Consider the following 19,925-nt stretch of genomic DNA (forward strand, 5'->3'; position numbering starts at 1 on the left):
CGTCCCCGTCCGAAACCCTTCGACTTTTCCTTTTTGTTTCCTTCCACCAAACAATTGTGGCTGCGGTTACTGCTCGAAGGAAACGAAAAACTTAATTGGCGGAGAGAGAAGAGAGGAAGAGGGCCGAGAGTAGTGGTGGCAAAATTTCAGCTATATGGCCACCCCTCTTTCCTCTTTCCTTTCCTCTCATCTCCCTCCTCGTTCCCTCTCTTACCAATCGCATTCAATTTCAAAGCCCTTTCTCTCCTTCCCTGCTCTTCGCTGTCTCCCCTCTTCGAACCCTAGAAAATTCCCCAAAACCCCTCTCCTTGCTTTCTCTTCCGGTAATTTCGATGGCTCTCCTTTCCATGATGCCTTCGGTTCTAATCCTACTCCCTCTAAGGTCAGCTTTGTCCAATCATTTTTAATTTTGGAAAGTTTCTTATCTTTTCAAATTTTCTTTGTTTGCATTCGAAGTAGTGAGAAATTGGCAAATTGCTGAATTTAGTTTGGAATTGCTGATTTTAGTTTAAGTATTTCTTCTTGGCTTAGCTGATAACGCTACGCTGAACTTGTTAGAATAGGAAATTGGGGTTTTGAATTTCATCTCGTGGACGAGAAATTTTTACGTTTAGATTGATTGAATTGTTTTAGGATTATTTAAGATTTATCATTTTATTGGTTTGTTGAGAAAATAGGGGAAATTGTGCAAAATTGTGGTATCGAATTTTTATGTTTTTTTCATATAGGAATGAGGAAAACAGTGTTATCTACAGAACTGAAACTGATGTAATATCACACTTCTGCTGTTTTCATAAATTACTATTATCTAACTTCTGCCTTTTCTTTTCTTTACTCTGTATAGTAGATGCTGAGGTTATGGTTAGCAATGAACTCTATAGTTATAGCTGATGTAACATATGTTTTGCTAATTACATTCTCATTACTCTTGAAAATGTGGTCTGAAATGAATAAAAGTACTATTATGGACTACAGTCTGGAAGGCAATTTCTTTCCTAAAGTCTACAATCATTTTCATGTGTATTGGATTTGGTTCCAATTTTTCTACACATAATGAGATCATCGAACCTGGCTAATGAATACTTTGGGGAACATGTACATCCCTTTAACTTTAACGTATCCACTTAAAATATGTGTGGTGGTTTATCCATGTGAACCACATTTAAGAAAGGGATGGGTTAAGAAGTCAATGGGACTTGGAGGATACGTTGGGATGATGACTCTCTTGTTTTCTTTTCATATGAGAAGGTTCCCGTTTGTTTTCCTTGCCCTTGTGCTTCAGGAAATTTATAAAATTACCAATATATTTCAGCTTTTGTTCATTTGTAATAAGTCCTGATAATTACAAGAATTAACAGGGATAGGCAATGATTCTAGTTTACAAATTAATGCATACATGTACTATTTTCAAAGTGATTTTCTGGTAATGATTTAGAGATTGACTTTTAGTATTTTCTTTCAGAAATCAGTCCTCACCAATCTGATACAGGAGATAGAACCATTCGATGTGAGCCTTATCCAAAAAGATGTCCCTCCCACAACTGTGGATGCCATGAAAAGGACTATTTCAGGCATGTTGGGTTTACTTCCATCTGATAGATTTCAAGTCTTTATCGAGGCATTGTGGGAACCTCTCTCCAAGTTGTTGGTTTCTTCTATGATGACCGGGTATGTTCATATTCTACATGATATGCACCATTGTAATAAATGTTTCTATACTCTGGTTGGTTGCCAAGCAGGTGAAACCTTAGCTAGGGCCAACAAGCATTGAAACTATCACAACAAGCATTAATGCCCCTAGCCTAGGGGCTTTAATGCTGCTTGTGATAGTTTCAATGCTTGTTGGACATATCTTTGCTATTTATCCCTCTTGTTTGAAAAAAGGGTTGATGTCATACTAACATTTGTTGGGGAGAAGAGCCAAATTTTGAACGGATGCTAAAAATAGCTTAATATATGTCTGTTGACGCCACTTGAACTCAAAAGCCAAAGCTAATGGGTTCATATCCTCCATTTATATATTTCACATTTACATCCTATTTCTTTTTTATGTGGGACAATCACTTTCACATGTGAATCCTAACAACATTTGTTTTTAATATTAATGCTAAGATCATAAGTTTAAATGTTTGTTATGCCATGGGACATGCAGGGTAGCATTTACCTCCAATAGATGGAGGTCAGAATATGAGGGGTATTATGAATAATAGTTCTTGTTGAATTGCAGTTATACATTGAGGAATGCTGAATATAGGCTTTGCCTTGAGCGAAACCTTGGTTGTGAAGGAGATTTGGAAAATCAAACTTCAGAAAACTCGACCTTTGATTTACAAGGGATGTTGTTAGACAGTACAAAAATAAATGAATCTTCAGGGAAAAATGATTTGTCATCTGAATTTGAAAAAACCACTGAAGACCAATTCGAAGATATTGAATTTCAAGGCCTGGGTGGAATGTCCCTTGAAACTCAAAAATACATTCTTCATTTGCAGTCTCGTCTAACTTCAATGAAAAAGGTATGTATAGCATTTTGTGGAGCCTTTTCTGGTCCTTCTATTTATTTCTTTGAATCCATAAATTGTTTATTTTGAAACAATGACTGGAGAAAACAGTACCTTTAGGTTTTATGTGTGAGTTTGATAATAATAAACACATTATAGTTTGCATCATGATGAAGCATTCCAAAGATGCTAGAAAGGCCTAAAAGATGCTGTTGTCTCATGCCCAAATGTGGACCTTTCTCTCTCTGTCTCTCTCTCTCTCATCCTTTTTAGTTTTTTTTTTTTGGCTGACTTGATATCCATGTTACAATACATAGGTAACATTCTCCTTTGAAAGCCTATTAAGCCAACTTGCAATGCCATACATTCTGAGTTGTTGATATCAAAAGCATTATGAGAGAATTTAGATACTTTCGAGGCACAGGAACTATCTTGAAATAGTTATAGTTATCTTGTTACACATGCATCTGATCAACTTGAATACATCAATCGATGGAAAACATTTGAGGGAACCGAAAACTAAACTCTTAAGGAAATTAAAAATTTGTCTTTCCTCCAACATCACTATCATAGTTGTATATTTTGAGTGTTAATCTTCATAAAAGAATTGGCCTGCTATGAAAATTTTTGGCTTTGCAAAATCTACTTTCCATGAGAGGAATGTTCCATGGTTGCTAAGGATCATGTATTAAGGGTTGCATCATTCTATATCAAAAGAATGAACCTTCTCAAATTGGTGAACATCTCATTTTCCTTTTTATTTATCTGTACTTGAGGTATATTTTTGCTTTTCAATTTTGGCAATTCCTTATATGCAATTTGGTTAGAGACATGCTCATATTTCCCTTTTTTTCTCTATTGAAGGAACTTCATGAAGTCAAGAGGAAAAATGCTGCTTTGCAGATGCAACAGTTTGTTGGGGAAGAAAAGAATGATTTACTTGACTACTTAAGATCACTTCAACCAGAAAAGGTTTCCCTTGATCTCAAAAATTTTCTAAAGCAAATTGACTATTAATATGCCATTAACACGATGCTATGAATGCAACATCTTCTTATGATCACACAATTTAAGTTCTTTGCTTTTCTCCATTAATTTGAAGGGAAGATTGAAATGATAAAAGAAGATCATTTTTTGCCTTTTCACTTGTTTAGGGATGAGGTACAGCTTTTGGTTTAAAGTAATACCTCTGCTTACTGCAAATTGCTAGCACATAGCAATTTTACTTAAATGGATATTTCTGGGCTTTTCTCGTATAAATACTCTTCCATGGATCATTTATTTTTTTTCTTTAGCAGTGAACTTCAGTCAAATCCTACACTGTCTCATGGCTAATAAAATTGCAACATGAATTTCAGGTAGCTGAGCTTTCTGAACCAACATCCCCTGAATTGAAAGAAACAATCCACTCTGTAGTCCATGGTCTCCTTGCCACCCTTTCTCCAAGGATGCATTCCAAGGTTCCTCCTTTTTCAGAGGACACATCACCTGGAACGGTAAATATTGGGAGTGAAGATTGTGCTGAACTTGTTGAGAATACTTCATTGCAGTTCCAGCCCTTTATTTCATTAACGCGGGACTACCTTGCTCGTCTTCTCTTCTGGTTAGATTAACTCCCCTCTCCCTCTCTCTCATTTATTTCATTAATGCGGGACTACCCAAGAGTTTTGTGTATAATTTTTTTTATGCTTTAATATTTAAAATAAAATCTGGTTTCTGGTGTCCAAGAATCCATTTTTTAACAGGAAATCTGGGTTGTTCTGCGTTTATTGCTCATTATATATAGTTGGATCCTGTTTAAATTTGAATTTAATATTGTATTTGATCTATAGGCTTTGGAAGAATGAAATTGATCACATGTGGATATGGAGATCTGAGAGATGTTCTGCATGTTTTAACTCCGAATAAGCTTTAGTCACTTTCCAAACATACAATGGGATTTACATGTCTGCATCCTATGATATGATTATTTAAATATGGCTAATATAGCAAGTTCTGATATAGTCATTTTTTCCCTGAAGGTGTCTGCTGTTGGGGCATTATCTTAGAGGCCTCGAATATCGGATGGAGCTGATGGAACTTCTATCCTTGACAAGCAGTCCCGGAAATAATGGCTGTGGTGATGAGCAGGTTGTTTAGTGTTGCTCCTTTGCGAGGGCTTCCATCTGTATATAGAAGTGTAAATTGGCAGGCAACTAACTTCGTTTTCAGGAAGAGGCAGGAAGTGAACAAGATTAGGCCCTATACTCTCTTACAGATGGAGAGTTCTTTGATGTATAAAAGGATACTTTGTTTTTGTTCATGTTGAGTGCATTTCGGTGGTGGTGTTATTTTTTTTTTTTTTTAAATTCTATCTTGTTCGTGTTATTATGCAAAAGTTCTTGGTATCTCACTTTATCTTGCTGCAAGTAGAGAGATTGCTTGAACCATCTTGAAGGAGATGGCTGCCACTGCCATAGTCTAGGGGTTTAAATATAGTAGTTTAAATCTACAGCTAATGGTGGTATAGAAATAGTTGTAATTTTGTGAAGGAATATAAGGTCAGAAAATGCAGTATTCGCGTCTATCCCGCCATGCGACTCTGGGTAATAGTTTGAAGTACGACTGAACAATATTATGAGTTGAGAATGACTTTCAAACCTGACAACATGTTAGTACTCAGAAGCAGGAAGATTTTCGCGCGCAATCTTGGGCTGCCGACGGTACAATTATCGGCGTACCCTTTGCTCGTCTACCGAATTTTCTCGTATATGAATGTTTTCAAGATGGAATTTCCGTCGTCAATCTCTAGTGTCTTCAGCTATGCTCCGATCATGCCAACAATTTTCGGCCGCCTTCAGATACTTCACTCTTAGCCCTTCATCCATCTTTGCTGTTGAGTTTCTTCATTCGCTGTCTTCCACTTCATCATCCTCTAACTTCCACAATCTATCCCTTTTATTGCAAGGTCGTATTTTACATTCTCATCTCCGCCAAATCCATGCCCGTATCTTTAGGCTCAATGCCCATCAAGACAACCTGGTAGCAACTCGTCTCATTGGACACTACCCATCTTCATTCGCTCTTCGTGTATTTAACCAACTTCACAATCCCAATATCTTCCCTTTCAATGCCATTATCAGAGTCTTAGCTGAAAATGGTCTCTTCTTCCTTGCATGTTCATTCTTCAACAACTTAATACAACGCTCTCTTTCTCCTAATGATCTCACCTTTTCTTTCCTTCTAAAGGCATGTTTTCTATCCAATGATGCCCAATATGTAAATCAAATTCATACCTACATCATAAAACTGGGTTACCTTTGTGATCCTACTGTCTGTAATGGTCTTCTTTCAGTTTATGCCCAAGGGTTTAAAGATGTGGCTTCTGCACACAAGTTGTTTGATGAAATGCCGGAGAAAGGATCAGTTACTCCTTGGACTAACTTAATTGCAGGTTACGCACGATCCGGTCGGAATGAGGAAGTTTTGCGTCTTTTTTGTTCAATGATTGAGAAGAATTTGCGGCCTGAAAATGATACCATGGTTAGTGTTTTATCAGCATGTTCTAGTGCTGAGATCTTTGATATTGAGAAATGGGTAACGATACTCTCAGAAATCATTCACAACTCTGATAATAAAATACCAAATCGTGATTCAGTTAATATAGCTCTCATTTACTTATATGGTAGGTTGGAAAATGTTGAGAAAAGTAGGGAAAGATTTAATGAGATATATGCTATTGGAAAAATGAGTGTTATCCCCTGGAATGCTATGATTGGGGCATATGTTCAAAATGGTTGCCCCATGGAAGCTCTGAGTCTCTTCCATTTAATGATGGAGGATTCTAATTGTAGACCTAACCATGTTACAATGGTTAGCGTGCTTTCAGCTTGTGCTCAAATGGGTGATTTAGATCTTGGAAAGTGGGTTCATCAGTACCTGGAATATAACGGACGCAAAGGGGTTTTAGAAACCAACACATTTCTAGCCACTGCGTTAATAGACATGTATTCTAAATGTGGGGATCTGGAGATGGCAAAACGGGTTTTTGATCAGATGATCTCTAAGGATGTTGTCTCGTTCAATGCCATGATCATGGGTCTTGCAATGAATGGTGAAGGTGAGGAAGCTGTTAGTCTTTTATCCAAAGTGCATGAGCTTGGTTTGCATCCCAATGCTGGAACATTCCTTGGCCTTCTATGTGCATGTAGTCACTGCGGTTTGTCAGAGGAAGGAAGACAAATATTTCTAGAAATGAACTCACGGTTTTCTGTTCATCCTAGATTGGAACATTATGCTTGTTATATCGATATTCTTGCCAGAGTTGGCCTTGTTGAAGCAGCTCTCACGGTTGTTGATTCCATGCCTTATGAGCCTAATAACTTTGTCTGGGGGGCTTTGCTTGGAGGTTGTGTGCTCCACTCTAGAGCAGACTTGGCCCAAAAGGTGTACAAAAAGCTTGTTGAAGTTGACCCTCAGAATTCGGGGGGCTATGTGATGTTGGCAAATACATTAGCAGTTGATCATCGATGGAATGATGTTTCAGTGCTGAGATGGTTAATGAGGGAGAAGGGGGTAAAGAAGCAGCCAGGGCACAGCTGGATCAGCATTGATGGGGTCGTACATGAGTTTCTTGCAGGGTCGCCATCCCATCCCAAAATGGAGAGCATATATCATACGTTAAATGGATTGGTCAATGTAATGAAGGTAACGAGTCCTTAGAAAATACTTTTCGAGAAAATATATATATAAAACGAGTCCTTAGAAAATACATGCAGCAGCCATGAATAGAATTCTTGGCTTCCTTTTTTCAGATGGAGCTCTGATGGCTGTCTTGAGCAGTTCCATCTAAAATGTATATTGCATTCTTGACTTTATTCGAATTAAAATATTTCTTTCTTCCAGCAATCTCACTTTCTACTTTCTTATTGAAGTTGAGATAATCGGTCATCACACCACCGCCGTGAACTTTCATTCCCTTAAGGCTGGCAGGCTACCACTATGTTGTTTTCCAAGCTTACTGCTTGCTTTTTCATTATCATGAAACATCGACACCACCGCTAGCTAGAAATCTTTTTTGTTTAGTCAAAATTTCATTGATGAAATTGCATGTGATACAGCCAGACAATTGGCTACGCTGGCTGATAGTATCTTAATAGTTTGTGTAAACTAATAAAGAAAAGTCTATTGAATCTTAGGATAACCGTTACAATCCTTTTGTACCGAATTTCATATTTCAAAGGGACATAAATTATCATTTATCACGCCTTAAACTAGTTTTTGTTTTCATTTGCTTAATTATTTTGCTAACACTCCCATCTTACTTTTTGTCATTTTTCTTTTATTCTAATCGAAAGTTCCTTCTAAACATATCCAACTTCTTTTACACACTTGTAAGAGCTTTAAAAATGGACATATAATAAGGGAAAAGAAGAAAGTGTAGAGTTTATTAGCGTTACCCTTCTAACAAAAGACAAAAGGTTGCCACTTTGCTAATCTTTCTTTGAACATTTTGGTCACCAGTTTTTATGTGCTGGCTTTTCTCAGACTTGAGCCAAGAATCACTAAAAGGGAGTTTGCCTACTTTGCAATTCAATACTTGGTCTCCATGCTACGTTTTTTCAAAAAGAATAAGTATGTCTTCTCAAAATTTATCTTAAATCCTGATATCATCTCAAATGCTAACAAAATCTTACATGCGCCGTAAAAAAATGATGGTGTTGTCTATAACTTGAAGATGAGATAATGTCTACCCTCTTTGTGCTACCTTAATACTCTAAAATACCCATTTCCTCTCACTAGTAACAAGTGCAACACCTTGCTGATCATAATAAAGAGGAGTAGTGACAACAACGAATCACCTTGCCTCAAACCTCTACTCATAATGATCTCCTCTATTGACTAACACCAAAACATGTGTTGTGGAGATGCATCGATGATATTCATTAACACCGAAACACGTGCCGTCAAGGGCTTTCAATTGTGCCATTGAGGGAAAAAAGTTGAGTCGGACTGCTTGTTGTTCGCACTACATGCCCTTCTAGCCCAAAGTTTTGTCTATAGGCTGCAATGCTAACAAGCCCATCTTCATTTGGGTTCAATGACTTCTCATTAGTGTTGTGGCAACGGCAAGATTTCACAACAGGATATATTGAGTAAAATTTAAAAAGTTTTTTCAAAACATTTCAAAATGACACTTCGATTATTTTTGTTTCAAATGATATTTTTGGTTACTGTTAGTCAACATTAAAAAAATTTATAGTCTCTTAAAAAAAACTGCTCATGTTACTTTTCAAAATTTAATAAAATTCAATATGTGACAAAGAAAAGAAAAAACTTAAAACTTAAGAAAATTCTAAATTATGATTTCTGAATGCAGTAGTTTGTCTCACTTTGATACTTAATAAAATTTAATATTTTGACAAAGATGAAAAAATTTAAAAACTTTTTTTATATAGTAATCAAGTCAAAACCTTTTCATATAACCCTAAACTTGAGTCTCAAGGAACAAATTTTAAGTAAAAATTTTTCAACAAAATTAGTAATAGTGAGTAAGAAATTAATCTTTTAGCCCGACACCATCAAATTTGAAATATCCATCATTAAACAAAAGATTTACTTTTAATATTTTTTTTCAATGAAAAAAAATTCTCAAACTACTAAAGAAATAAAGAGTTTGATGACAATAGACTTTTGTCAAGATAGAAGTTTATGGTTTTTGAGGAAAGTACAACTTCAAATTTCCAGGTCTTCTAATCAATCATAATTTGTTAGTTTTTTTTTATTAAGGTTTTTGAAGGAACAATGAGCAATTTTTTTAAAAAAGCGAATATATTTAAATTAAAAAATTAATATAAATGGTGTTTATGTCTTAAAAAATATTTATATAATACTAGGTCTAATTTTTTTTAACGGTTAACTAAGGGTATTAACAATTTAGAGACCAAAAATATCATTTTAAAACAAAAGCAACCAATATATCTTTAACATCATTTTGAAGTGTTTTAAAGGATTTTTTTTTTTATTTTACCCAGTATATGTATTAGTCAGTCCCACCGTAGGAATCGGCCTGCGAAATAAATAGATAAATAGATGTATTCTATATATCTTCTACTAACAAGGAAAAAATAGAAAAATAGTAAACTATAATATTTCAAAACATTAATTAATTAATTAATATTGTATAATGTTTTAAAACTGATCCTTACGTTATTCAAAATCCTAGACAGATAATTTATGCCCCATTGCTGGGAATCTTGTTCATCCTTGTGCAACCATATCAAAATTAATTTGCGTCAGTTTTCTCCCTAAAATCTTGCCCACTTAATGAGTTTTAAGCTGTCGATATTTGGTGAAATAATGATTAATTAATCATGAATAGCAAAATTGAAGGATTGAAGGCACGAAATTGTTTGAATATATAGAGTTAATGTAGAAAAGAAAAAATATATATATATTTGAAGTCAAAAGATTAATTAACATTAATTGAGATGTTTCCTTGTTTGATACAAACACTCCTTCTTCTTTCTCTCTATACTCTCTACATAAAAACCCTTTTGTTTCCCAAGCTCCAACCGGTCATACACTTTAAAACCCTACCGGGCGAAACAACTCTCTTCTCTTTTGTGTTTCCTCCGCCATGGAGAGAAGAGACAATGAAGATATTCGCTGGCCGTTCATCGCCGACTCCCCCTTGCAAAACCACCTACTTGTTCCCTCCCAAAACTATCGTTTTCGAATCAATGGCTCCCATGTTCCTTCTAACCCAAATTTTCAAAACCCTGATCTTGTTCAAAACCCTAGCCTTGCACAAAGATATTCCACAACCCAATCCCTTCCACAAGCTTCCGAACGAAGCCATGAATGCGGCCTCGAGAATTCTTTTGGTCGATTGAATCTGAATGTGCCTTGCAATAACCATTCCCAGCTTCATGATGTCAATGTTTATTTATATAAAATGAGGATCGATTCTGCTGTAAGGGGACAAATAGGGATGTTTCATGAGAGGTTTGTTGGCCATTCAAACTCAACGAGTTTGAATGCAGGTCAAGATTTGGTGGGAGGTGGAGCCATCAGTCGATCTGCAACTTTTCCCAGTACTCCTATCGGCAATCATGACTTCAACAACTCACAACGTAGGAGTCAGTCTTTGGATGAATTGGCATCCGCATGTCCACGTAGACTGATCAACAACCCTGATCGTCAATACCGGGGTAACGCATGGGCTCAAAACTCTTCCTCTTTGCTGTCTTCTTCCATGTATAATCATCGTCCAGTTGTTTATCCCCACCAGCGTATGAATTATTCCTCATTGAAGGAATTAAAAGGACGGATTTGTTCGGTGGCCAGAGATCAGCACGGTTGCCGTTTCCTGCAGAAGAAATTTGATCTTCAAATCATAACGAGTGAGGAGATTGAGATGATTTTATTGGAGGTGAAACTTGAGTTGCATGACTTGATGGTTCACCAGTTCGCTAATTACCTGATTCAGAAAGTTTTCGAAGCAGGCACCCAGGAACAAAGGACTGAGCTGCTTCTCGTGTTCGTCAGTAGCGAACAAAGATTCGTGCATGTTTGCACTGATGTGCACGGGTAAGTAAGAATAATATTAGTTTGTCAGTTTTTGATTGTATAGAATTTTTTCCATTTGTTTTTCCTGACTTGTCATTCGAATATTTCAGCACTCGGGTGGTTCAGAAATTCATGGAGCGTGTCTCCACTCCAGAACAAAGATCTATTCTTCTGTCAGTGTTGAAGCCCATTGCTGTCACCTTGACCATCAACCTCCATGGTCATCATATCATTGAACAGTGCTTGAATAAATTCTCAAATGAAGATACAAAGGTAAAATACTACTAAAAATTACCTCATCTTTATATATCCCGGACGTGGTTCTGGTGTGAATATATACATATACTTACTTGTGTGCTTAATTAATTCCATTTACTGATCTTACGTACTGATATATTCCATGTAGGAGGGGCGTCCTAGAACAGTTTATAATATATAGTATCGTATATTTTGAATGCCTTTTGATTTGTTTCAATCATATACAAGAAGGAACTTCGCTATGGCATTGTATAGTATAACTGCTGCTATAATATTAGCTTATCTCTTATTTCCTTCTCATGGGAGAACTTTAAAGGCAGTATCTTATGAGGTTTTACTTCAATGTTAGCAAAGGGGGTGGAGCTTGGAAATATTACTATGTAAATATATTGATGGTGGACATGCAAGAGAGGTATTTATTATCAAAGTGTCTGCAACAAACTGCCCGGCCCTTAGTTTGTATTTATGGTGACAATTGTACGTATTCTCAAGTCAAGAACCATTCCATTGTTATTCTCAAAGTCAACATTTTTGGGGGTAAAAGTTGTTTTTTTGTAGCTTTTACACAATTTAAATGAGTCTGAGCAAAAATTGGTGCATGAGCAACCTGTGTCTTTGCATGACTTTTTATTTAGTATAAAAACAATTAATGAAAGCAAAAGATAAACAGGACATGTATGTCTTAAATCATAATAAGGTTTTCATGGGTACTGTTAAGCGTTAATTAGCTGAAGGATTTTATGCATAGATTTCTGAACAAGCATCTTTCTTTGGCAGCGCCTTGTGTATGAAATTGTAGAACACTGTCTTGACATTGCAACTGACAAAAGTGGCTGTTGTGTATTGCAACAATGCTTGGCACATGCCAAAGCAGAAGCCAGGGAGCGTTTGCTGGCTGAAATTACTGCAAATGCCTTCGTTCTTTCTGAGCATCCTTACGGGTTTGTTTTGCTAAATCTTCTTCTTATTTAAAGTACGCAGCATATGAATAAGAAACGTATTCCTTCTGTCTCGGCTATGAAGTGTAATTAATAAGTCATAATATCAACATTTTGGATGATTTATATAATATATATGGTTAATATCATATCTACTTGTGTATTTTTATTTCATAGCAACAGTAATGAGATTTATATACTAAGTACTATTTATATTTATATTTTCCAGGAACTATGTCGTGCAATATGTACTTGGAATGAAGGTACCCCATGTGACATCAAATCTGATAGAGCAGCTTCGAGGGTGTTATGTTACTCTTTCCATGAATAAGTATGGCAGCAATGTGGTTGAGAAATGTTTGAAAGATGCTGGAGAAGAGCATTCTGCCAGGATTATCACAGAGATTATCCATGATCCAGACTTCTTAAAGGTTCTTCAGGATCCCTTCGGGAACTATGTTGTTCAATCAGCCTTGAATGTTTCTAAGGTCACCTTTTCAATCATCACTTCTTGATTTAATTTTCATATGCATACTTGCACTTAGAGCAATTGAGTTTTGAGAAGACTAAAACTCAAATAATGGGTATATATGTTAATTCTTTTTAATTATTGAGGAGCTCTTTGACCCTTTTTCTTTTGTTAAAAGCAGGGAGATCTCCACAATACTCTTGTTCAATTCATCCAACATCACTATCCCTTTCTCCACAGCCATCTGTTTGGGAAAAAGGTGTTGGCCCGAACCAAAGAGCGGAAGAACCGTGTATAAGTAGCATTGTACGCTGTAAGGATAAGCTAAAGAAACAAGTAAAAACTGCTTCTAGTGTCTCCATCTCGCACTCGGCTGCGTCTTCAGCAGTGGCACCTGGGCTTCTGTCATGACAATGTTGTCACTTGTTAGGATTTCTAGTTTTGGAAACTAATAAAAACCAATTGATACAATTTGTTTTTAGGATGCTTTAGTCGTCGGTCGTTGTTGTCTGCGTACTGTCTGTCGTTTCGGTTTAGGGTGGGTGAGCACCAGGTATACTAGAAACAGGTACTGTATTAATTTCCTATCCAGGCACTGACATTGTTTTATGGTGCTCCCTTAGTTTGTTGCTTGTTATATATTATCTTTTGTCTGTGAATCTATTCCAACGTGCATGATTTTAGTAATCAGATTTTTGTTTCCTGTCCCTCTGTCTATATATTGCTACGGTGAAGCCACCATGGTACCCTTAATAATCAAGATTTTCCTACATTTGGAAAATTATTATATTTTCACAAAGCTGTAATACTGGAATAAAATTTTGGAAAATTAAATTTTAATTCCCCCATTAAGCCAGTCGATTGCTGGATCTTGTTCGAAAAAATTTTGAGCTAAGGACATCATCAGTTCATCACATGAACATGAAGGTTCGTAGAAGCAGAATTACGCAGTACACAATCTATCAATTTTTCATCATTGTCACAATCGCAAGAAAGAGTAGAAACACAAAATGTTTATAGAGAAACCAAAATAACTGTTTTACCAAAAACTTTTACTGCCTAAAGTATTATCCTAATTATGGAGACGAACTTAAGCAAGTGCTTGATGCTTTGATGCCACCATGTTACCACCCAAAGGGATGTTGTGATGTAAACCAAAAACAAAGAAAATATTTCCTTTGTAAAAACATAGATCATAGGACAAAATAACAACAAAACTCCATCAAAAATTTTAATGTAATGTAAAGCAAATGACTGTCATTTGCTTATAGTAGTAGTAGGTGGAATGATAATGAATCCTATTCACTTCCACTGAAACATATATAGAAGCTTACAAATCCTCACACGCTGTTCAATCTGAATCGGATGAGTCTGCATTTGAGCTCTGCCGGACACTCCTCTTGGTCTGTGCACCAGACTTTGATGCATGTATAGATGATTCACCTTCAGAAAAGATGACTTGAGCTTTACCCAACCTCTCCTCCAAATCTTCTGTGGCAAACTCGTCTGTCCCACCAAGCTCATCAAATCCAACCTGAAAAAGATACACACATCAAGACAGAGGGAACTATTACCAACAGAAAAAAAGAAACATAATTCAATTCAAATGTTACGCGTATATACTTTGATGTTCGAAGATAACATTACATACCACATAATCATCCACTTTGGCATTTTTGATAAGGGCAAGTGTAGGAAGAACAACAATCTTCAGCCTCTCGGCCAAGAATGGGCTTTTCTCGGCATGGATTTTTACGAAACGCGTCTCCATATGCTGCTTTGCCAATATACTCAAATGCTTGTCCATCACCTGCAATTGAACTCCAAACATAAGTCGTTTGATTCAAGTTCAAAATACATTTCAAAGTTCAACAGAACCCCAGATTAATCAAAATTGTAACTTTGGCTAATTGCTTTTCGCTTATCGCTTTTCGCTTTTTACCTTTTCTTCTTTGTTTCAACAATTTCAGCTTGTCAAAGTAAATGTATTCTTTAGCACTTTAAGGGCAATAAGGATTTTAAGAATTACAAATTAATTTTTATTCTTGCTTGTTAACTTTTCAGTATTAGAAATTTAAACAAAAGCGAGTACCTTGCAGGGCCAATTCTCGCGATAGAAGTGGCAAACAACGCGCTCACTAGCTTTAACAATTGAAAAGAAGTCCTTTTCAGCGGGAATCTCTGAGTACTCTCCGTGGCCTAGACCGATCCAACGGCTCCGCTTCTCCGCCATCTTCTTCATTTGCTGCAACCTCCGTTCTCTGATGGCGTCCAGATCGTCGCTGTCGAGGCGATCCATCGCCGCGATCTCTTCATCGATCTTTTCCTCGACGGCCTTCGCCACCGTCAGCACCTGCTTCTCCAGGATCTGGACAGGAACAACAAAGCATTGAATTTAGAAGACAAATTAAAGATTCACACGTGCGAAGGCTTAGGGGAATGTGTTGATGTTACCTCTTGAACCTTCGGATTTTCCATTGTTGGATTAAAAGATCTCTTTGTCTCTCCCTCTTCGCTGGAATTTCAAAATCGAAATGAATTTGGAAAGTGGAGAGTAAGTGAGAGACGGGGATAACTTTCCGCTTCGGGGTTCAGAATATACTGCATAAAATGGTGAAAGAGACGACGCCGTTTGTTGAGAAAATTGGGCCAAAGAGAGTAATATATGAGCCTATGGGCCGATTGGTGATTCTGTAAAGAGGTCGTACTTCTATTGGCGGAATGGAATAGTCTTTCAGGGAGATAGAGGATTAGTTAATAACAATGCCTGTTGGTATTGGCTATTTCAAGAGACCATAAATAGAACAAAAATATTAATAGATAAAAATATCTTTTGTTAATTTAAAGAATTACCATATTATATAAAATGCATTTTATTCATCTTTTACAATCTCTTTTTTTCTATCCAACTATCTCTCTCCTTCTCTCATTAAATTAAAATGAATTTGAAATAAAAAGGTTTAAGTTTTAATTAATATTTTAAACTTAAAAATTAAATTAAAATTTTAATTATAAATTTATTTATATTTTGATATTTTAAAAATAAATAACAAAATAATAAAATTAATGTTGTAACTATAAATATTTTAATTTAAAAATTAAAAATTATAATAAATTATATTTTTATTATTTATTACTTATTCTTTAATTATTTTTAAAATTATTCCTACCAACTAAATATTAAAATAGTTCATAATAACAATTGTTGCTTTATTTCATTCTCATAAACTAAACTACATAATACTTATTTTATTTTTATGAAATAAATATTCTATCCTCATTTTATTTTTTCATGTGAATCAAACACACCCTAATAGCATGTTTGGTTGGCCATTCCCCCTTTATTCTCAATGAATTTTGATTCCTTTTTCTTTTCTTTTTTTCAGTGTCAAACCAATGACACTAAATTTTGATTCCTTTGTTTGGTTGAAAAATAGTCCAAGGAATAGCTATTTCATAGGAATGGCTATTTTTCAAAATCCTTCAAAACCAAGGAATAGCTAATACCACCCTCTCCTATGGTATTAGCTATTCCATGGTTGAGGAATAAATTCAAAAATTAATAAAGATAAAAATACCCCCTACAAGTTTAAAAAATTACAACTTCATTTGTGTAAAATATTATTTTTCTCTCTCTCCTCTTTCTCTCACTTGATTCCAACTTTCAATAAAATATTAATATTTTAAAATATAATATTAAAATTATTAAATACACATATTAATATTTAAATTATCAATTATTAATAAAAAAAATTATAAATTATTCCTATTTAAAAACAAAATAAATTAAAAATAAAATAAAATAATATCATTTAAATTAGATAAACAATATTAATAATTAAATCATCAATTATTAATATTTAAATAAATTACCAATTATTAATATTTAAAAAATAAAATAAAAAATTAATCATAATAAAATTTAAATTAAATAAAATATTAATATTTAAATTATCTATTATTAANATAAATTAATTTTTGACAAATCTAATAAATTAAATTATAAATAAATAATCATAATATTGAAATGATCAATTATTGATATTTTAAATAAATTATCAATTATTAATATTTTTTAAAAAATAAATAAATAAAATTAATCATAATAATATTTAAATTAAAAAAATATTAATATTTAAATTATTAATTATTAATATTTTAATTAAATTCTAGATTATTAATTTTTAAAAAATCTAATAAAAATAAAATGTCATATAAATAATAAAAGGTGTTTTTGTCTTTTTATTTTCTATTCTTTTCTTATTTCAAAATTATTGTTACCAACCAAACACTACAATAAGTCATAATAATTATTCTTATCCTATTCCCTTTGTTATACCAAATTAAGTAATAACTATTCTATTTTATTCTCACCTCATTCTATTCTCGCATAATAACTATTCTATTCAATTCCTATCTATTCCGCCAACTAAACGTACTATAAATATCTTAAACTCGATTTCTATTGAGGGAAACCCATCCATGAGTGAGACAGGAAAAGTTTCAACGACTCGGCATGGGGTTCATCAGTCATGTGGCTTCTGTGTTCTCTTATAACTAGAATTTTGGTAAGCTTATCTAATAAAACTCCTCCATTTTGATATTCTAATGAAAGCTAACACCAACAAATAAAGAAGATTGAAGGTTAAGGATGGTAATACCAACATGTTTTAATGTGATGACACCAAAAATTAAGGATTATTCATTCCTTCAATATTGAAGTTTTCTCTTAAAAAAAATGATTACTGAGGTTACAGTAGTTGCAGAACCCAAATGTAACAAAAGTGTTTTTCATATTTTCTTGAAAAGAAAAGTCTTCTCCATGTACATTATGGAAGAAGCTTTACATTTAAGTCCCTTTAACAGTCTAGGTTAATTAAGGGCCCATAGACTTGAATTGAAGCCACTGCTCAATGACCTCTAAGAAGAGCCAACATGGAACCATTGACATTGATTTTGAAAGAAGCAATGGGATTTAATTTCCAACCAACTCAGCTCCAAGCACTTAGTAAGTGTTGTTTCCCTCCTCCATTCACAGATAACTGCATTTCAAGAATGCCTCGGAAGGGAGTTGGCAGGCAAGTTACTCACTTATGAGATTTAGTTTTTTTTTTTAATTGAGAAAAGAGGATTCAAATTTTATTATTTAAATGAAAAATCATATACTAATCAATGAATTAAATACTCATATACGATTAATGAGATTTGATTGATAATGTGTCATTGTCAAAATTAAATGAACATTAGTTGTGGTTGATCGAAAGTATCAACATAAACAATATGATTGTCAAAGTAGATGTTGTTGCCCCAAAGATTTGTGGGTAGAAACGATTGCATATCTCTTCAAGCTCTGATGTTTGATGTCATATTTTCTTTGCCAGGAAGCACAACCGTAACAGGTTCAAACTTCAAAGTATTCCTTCTTATTTCCAAATATCCTAACACATTATTTCCCCATACAATATAAGCTGAATTCTCTCCATATGGTTTCTAAAGCGTCAACGATGAGTCTGAACGTATTGACTCTAAAATATTACCACACCTCGGAAAATGATTGTACCAACCCCCCAATAATGCCATAAGAAAAGCCACTGTGCAAGAGAAATTAATACGACTATGAATAAATAAATGACAAGAAACAAATTCAAGGGGAACAAGAAATATTTTCTTATTATAAGCACATGCATATATGTCTTCCCGTACAAATTACTACTGGAAGTTAACGCATCTCTCTCTCTTTCTCACTCTTTTGCTCTAGCTATGGAGCTCACTTCGGATAATTCAATTACAGATATTGAAGGCCTGTTTGAACTTCAAGGGCACTTTGGCGTGCCCTTCTTGCTCTTCTTGTCCCTGTAGCAAGGGCACTCGTGCTTGTTTCCATAAGTTCCTGAAGGCACGCACTTGCACTGCTCACAGCATAACCCACAGTACTTAATGCACCGATCCCACACCGCTGCCTTCTTGCACCTAGCGTCGCACTTGCCCACGCAAAACGCTGCAACAACAAAATTAACAAAAACATCAGACACATTTCGTACATAGCAAAAAGGTTTAAGCATGCAGAGAAAAACTGGAAAGTGTAAAGTTAGGAGGGAGTAAATTGCTCACGTGACAGAGGCTGAGCCATGGCTGGTTCCAAGAGTGAAGAACTCAGAAGAAGAGAGCAAACCAGCAAAGTTGCAAACAAGAGCTTCATTTTTTATGTTTTCTTAACTTTGAATTTGACTCAGGTTAACTATGTAGAAAAGTAAAGTGATCAGTTTCAGGCGACAGTAGTGAAGTGTAGTGGTGCCTGAGAGTGAGAGCTGAGAGGGTATTTATAGTGAAGAAAAGGCAAGTAGGGCAGTGTAAATTAGTGAGTGAGGTAATAAATAATTTGCAACAGCTGGAAGGTTTTGGCGCATTTTGAAGGGAAAGGCCGGTGAGAGGGGACAGTGAGCAGTGGGTTCAAGCACTTTCCACGCGGTTTCTGCAGCAGCGAAAATGAAAGTTGCTTGGACCCTTTGTCCTTTTGCGCCATCAATCAGAAGGGTCCTGCCTCTGCCATCTCTCTGGTGAACCTCGTTAATGTTAATGTAGTACTACGAACGAATGAATTATGTGATTCCACTGCATTCAAGTCTTTTACCTGTCCACTTCCATCATCTATTCCATTATGTGACAATGTCTGATGTTAGTATGGTTTTTGGGTTTTGTCACGTGAGTTCACTGTCCAACCTTTCAAGACAAAAAGAGAAACCCATTTTCTTCAGCTTTCAAGCCAATGTAGCATCCAGTCTAATAAACTAGTATTTTGTCATGTCCTAAAACAGAAGGGAAATTTATGAAAATACTTTTTCAGTGCGAGTACGACGATGCTGTTCGAGGTGTTCTTTTCCCTTCAAAAACCGTCCCTACTTAGTTGAGAATCTGTTTATGGGTTATACTACTACACACTCTTCCAATTTTTTAAATCCCAAACTCAGAACAACTTTTAAGCGCTGTGATTGAGGAGCAAATGACCGTTGACCTCCATTGAGAGCTACTATTTAAAAACTATAGGAAATATTATAACTTTAGGGTCAAAAATAATCAGAAAGAGTACGACTATGTGATGTGGAAAGTTTCACATGAATAGCTGAACTGCCCAATCCTTGAAAAATATCCCTTGACTGTTCTCTTTCTAATCTAAAGAAGATGTGATGCAAAATTTCAAATCATCGCCTT

General features: G+C 35.1%; 5 protein-coding genes across 5 annotated transcripts; 3 read left to right on the top strand and 2 right to left on the bottom strand.

The window, feature by feature from the left end:
- Window positions 39-4,893, top strand: LOC18608040. Its single transcript, XM_007042509.2, has 6 exons — window positions 39-382; window positions 1,463-1,668; window positions 2,228-2,516; window positions 3,366-3,473; window positions 3,860-4,104; window positions 4,523-4,893. The coding sequence occupies exons 1-6, from the start codon at window positions 155-157 to the stop codon at window positions 4,638-4,640; spliced, it is 1,194 nt and encodes a 397-aa protein (XP_007042571.2). The 5' UTR covers window positions 39-154; the 3' UTR covers window positions 4,641-4,893.
- LOC18608041 (putative pentatricopeptide repeat-containing protein At3g08820) lies at window positions 5,001-7,378 on the top strand. The gene has a single exon (XM_007042511.2). The coding sequence runs from the start codon at window positions 5,256-5,258 to the stop codon at window positions 7,200-7,202; it is 1,947 nt and encodes a 648-aa protein (XP_007042573.2). The 5' UTR covers window positions 5,001-5,255; the 3' UTR covers window positions 7,203-7,378.
- On the top strand, window positions 10,120-12,762 carry LOC18608042 (pumilio homolog 12). Its single transcript, XM_018114853.1, has 4 exons — window positions 10,120-11,072; window positions 11,162-11,324; window positions 12,087-12,250; window positions 12,477-12,762. The coding sequence occupies exons 1-4, from the start codon at window positions 10,120-10,122 to the stop codon at window positions 12,760-12,762; spliced, it is 1,566 nt and encodes a 521-aa protein (XP_017970342.1).
- On the bottom strand, window positions 13,807-15,308 carry LOC18608043 (thioredoxin domain-containing protein 9 homolog). Its single transcript, XM_007042513.2, has 4 exons — window positions 15,171-15,308; window positions 14,809-15,084; window positions 14,368-14,526; window positions 13,807-14,250 (listed from the first exon to the last, which is right to left on the bottom strand). Exons 1-4 carry the CDS (start codon window positions 15,192-15,194, stop codon window positions 14,068-14,070), a joined length of 642 nt encoding a protein of 213 aa, XP_007042575.2. The 5' UTR covers window positions 15,195-15,308; the 3' UTR covers window positions 13,807-14,067.
- On the bottom strand, window positions 18,360-19,049 carry LOC18608044 (peamaclein). The gene is made up of 2 exons (XM_007042514.2): window positions 18,828-19,049; window positions 18,360-18,714 (listed from the first exon to the last, which is right to left on the bottom strand). The coding sequence occupies exons 1-2, from the start codon at window positions 18,913-18,915 to the stop codon at window positions 18,530-18,532; spliced, it is 273 nt and encodes a 90-aa protein (XP_007042576.1). The 5' UTR covers window positions 18,916-19,049; the 3' UTR covers window positions 18,360-18,529.

Source organism: Theobroma cacao, chromosome 2 (assembly GCF_000208745.1).
Source record: "Theobroma cacao cultivar B97-61/B2 chromosome 2, Criollo_cocoa_genome_V2, whole genome shotgun sequence".
NCBI classification, from domain to species: Eukaryota; Viridiplantae; Streptophyta; class Magnoliopsida; order Malvales; family Malvaceae; genus Theobroma; species Theobroma cacao.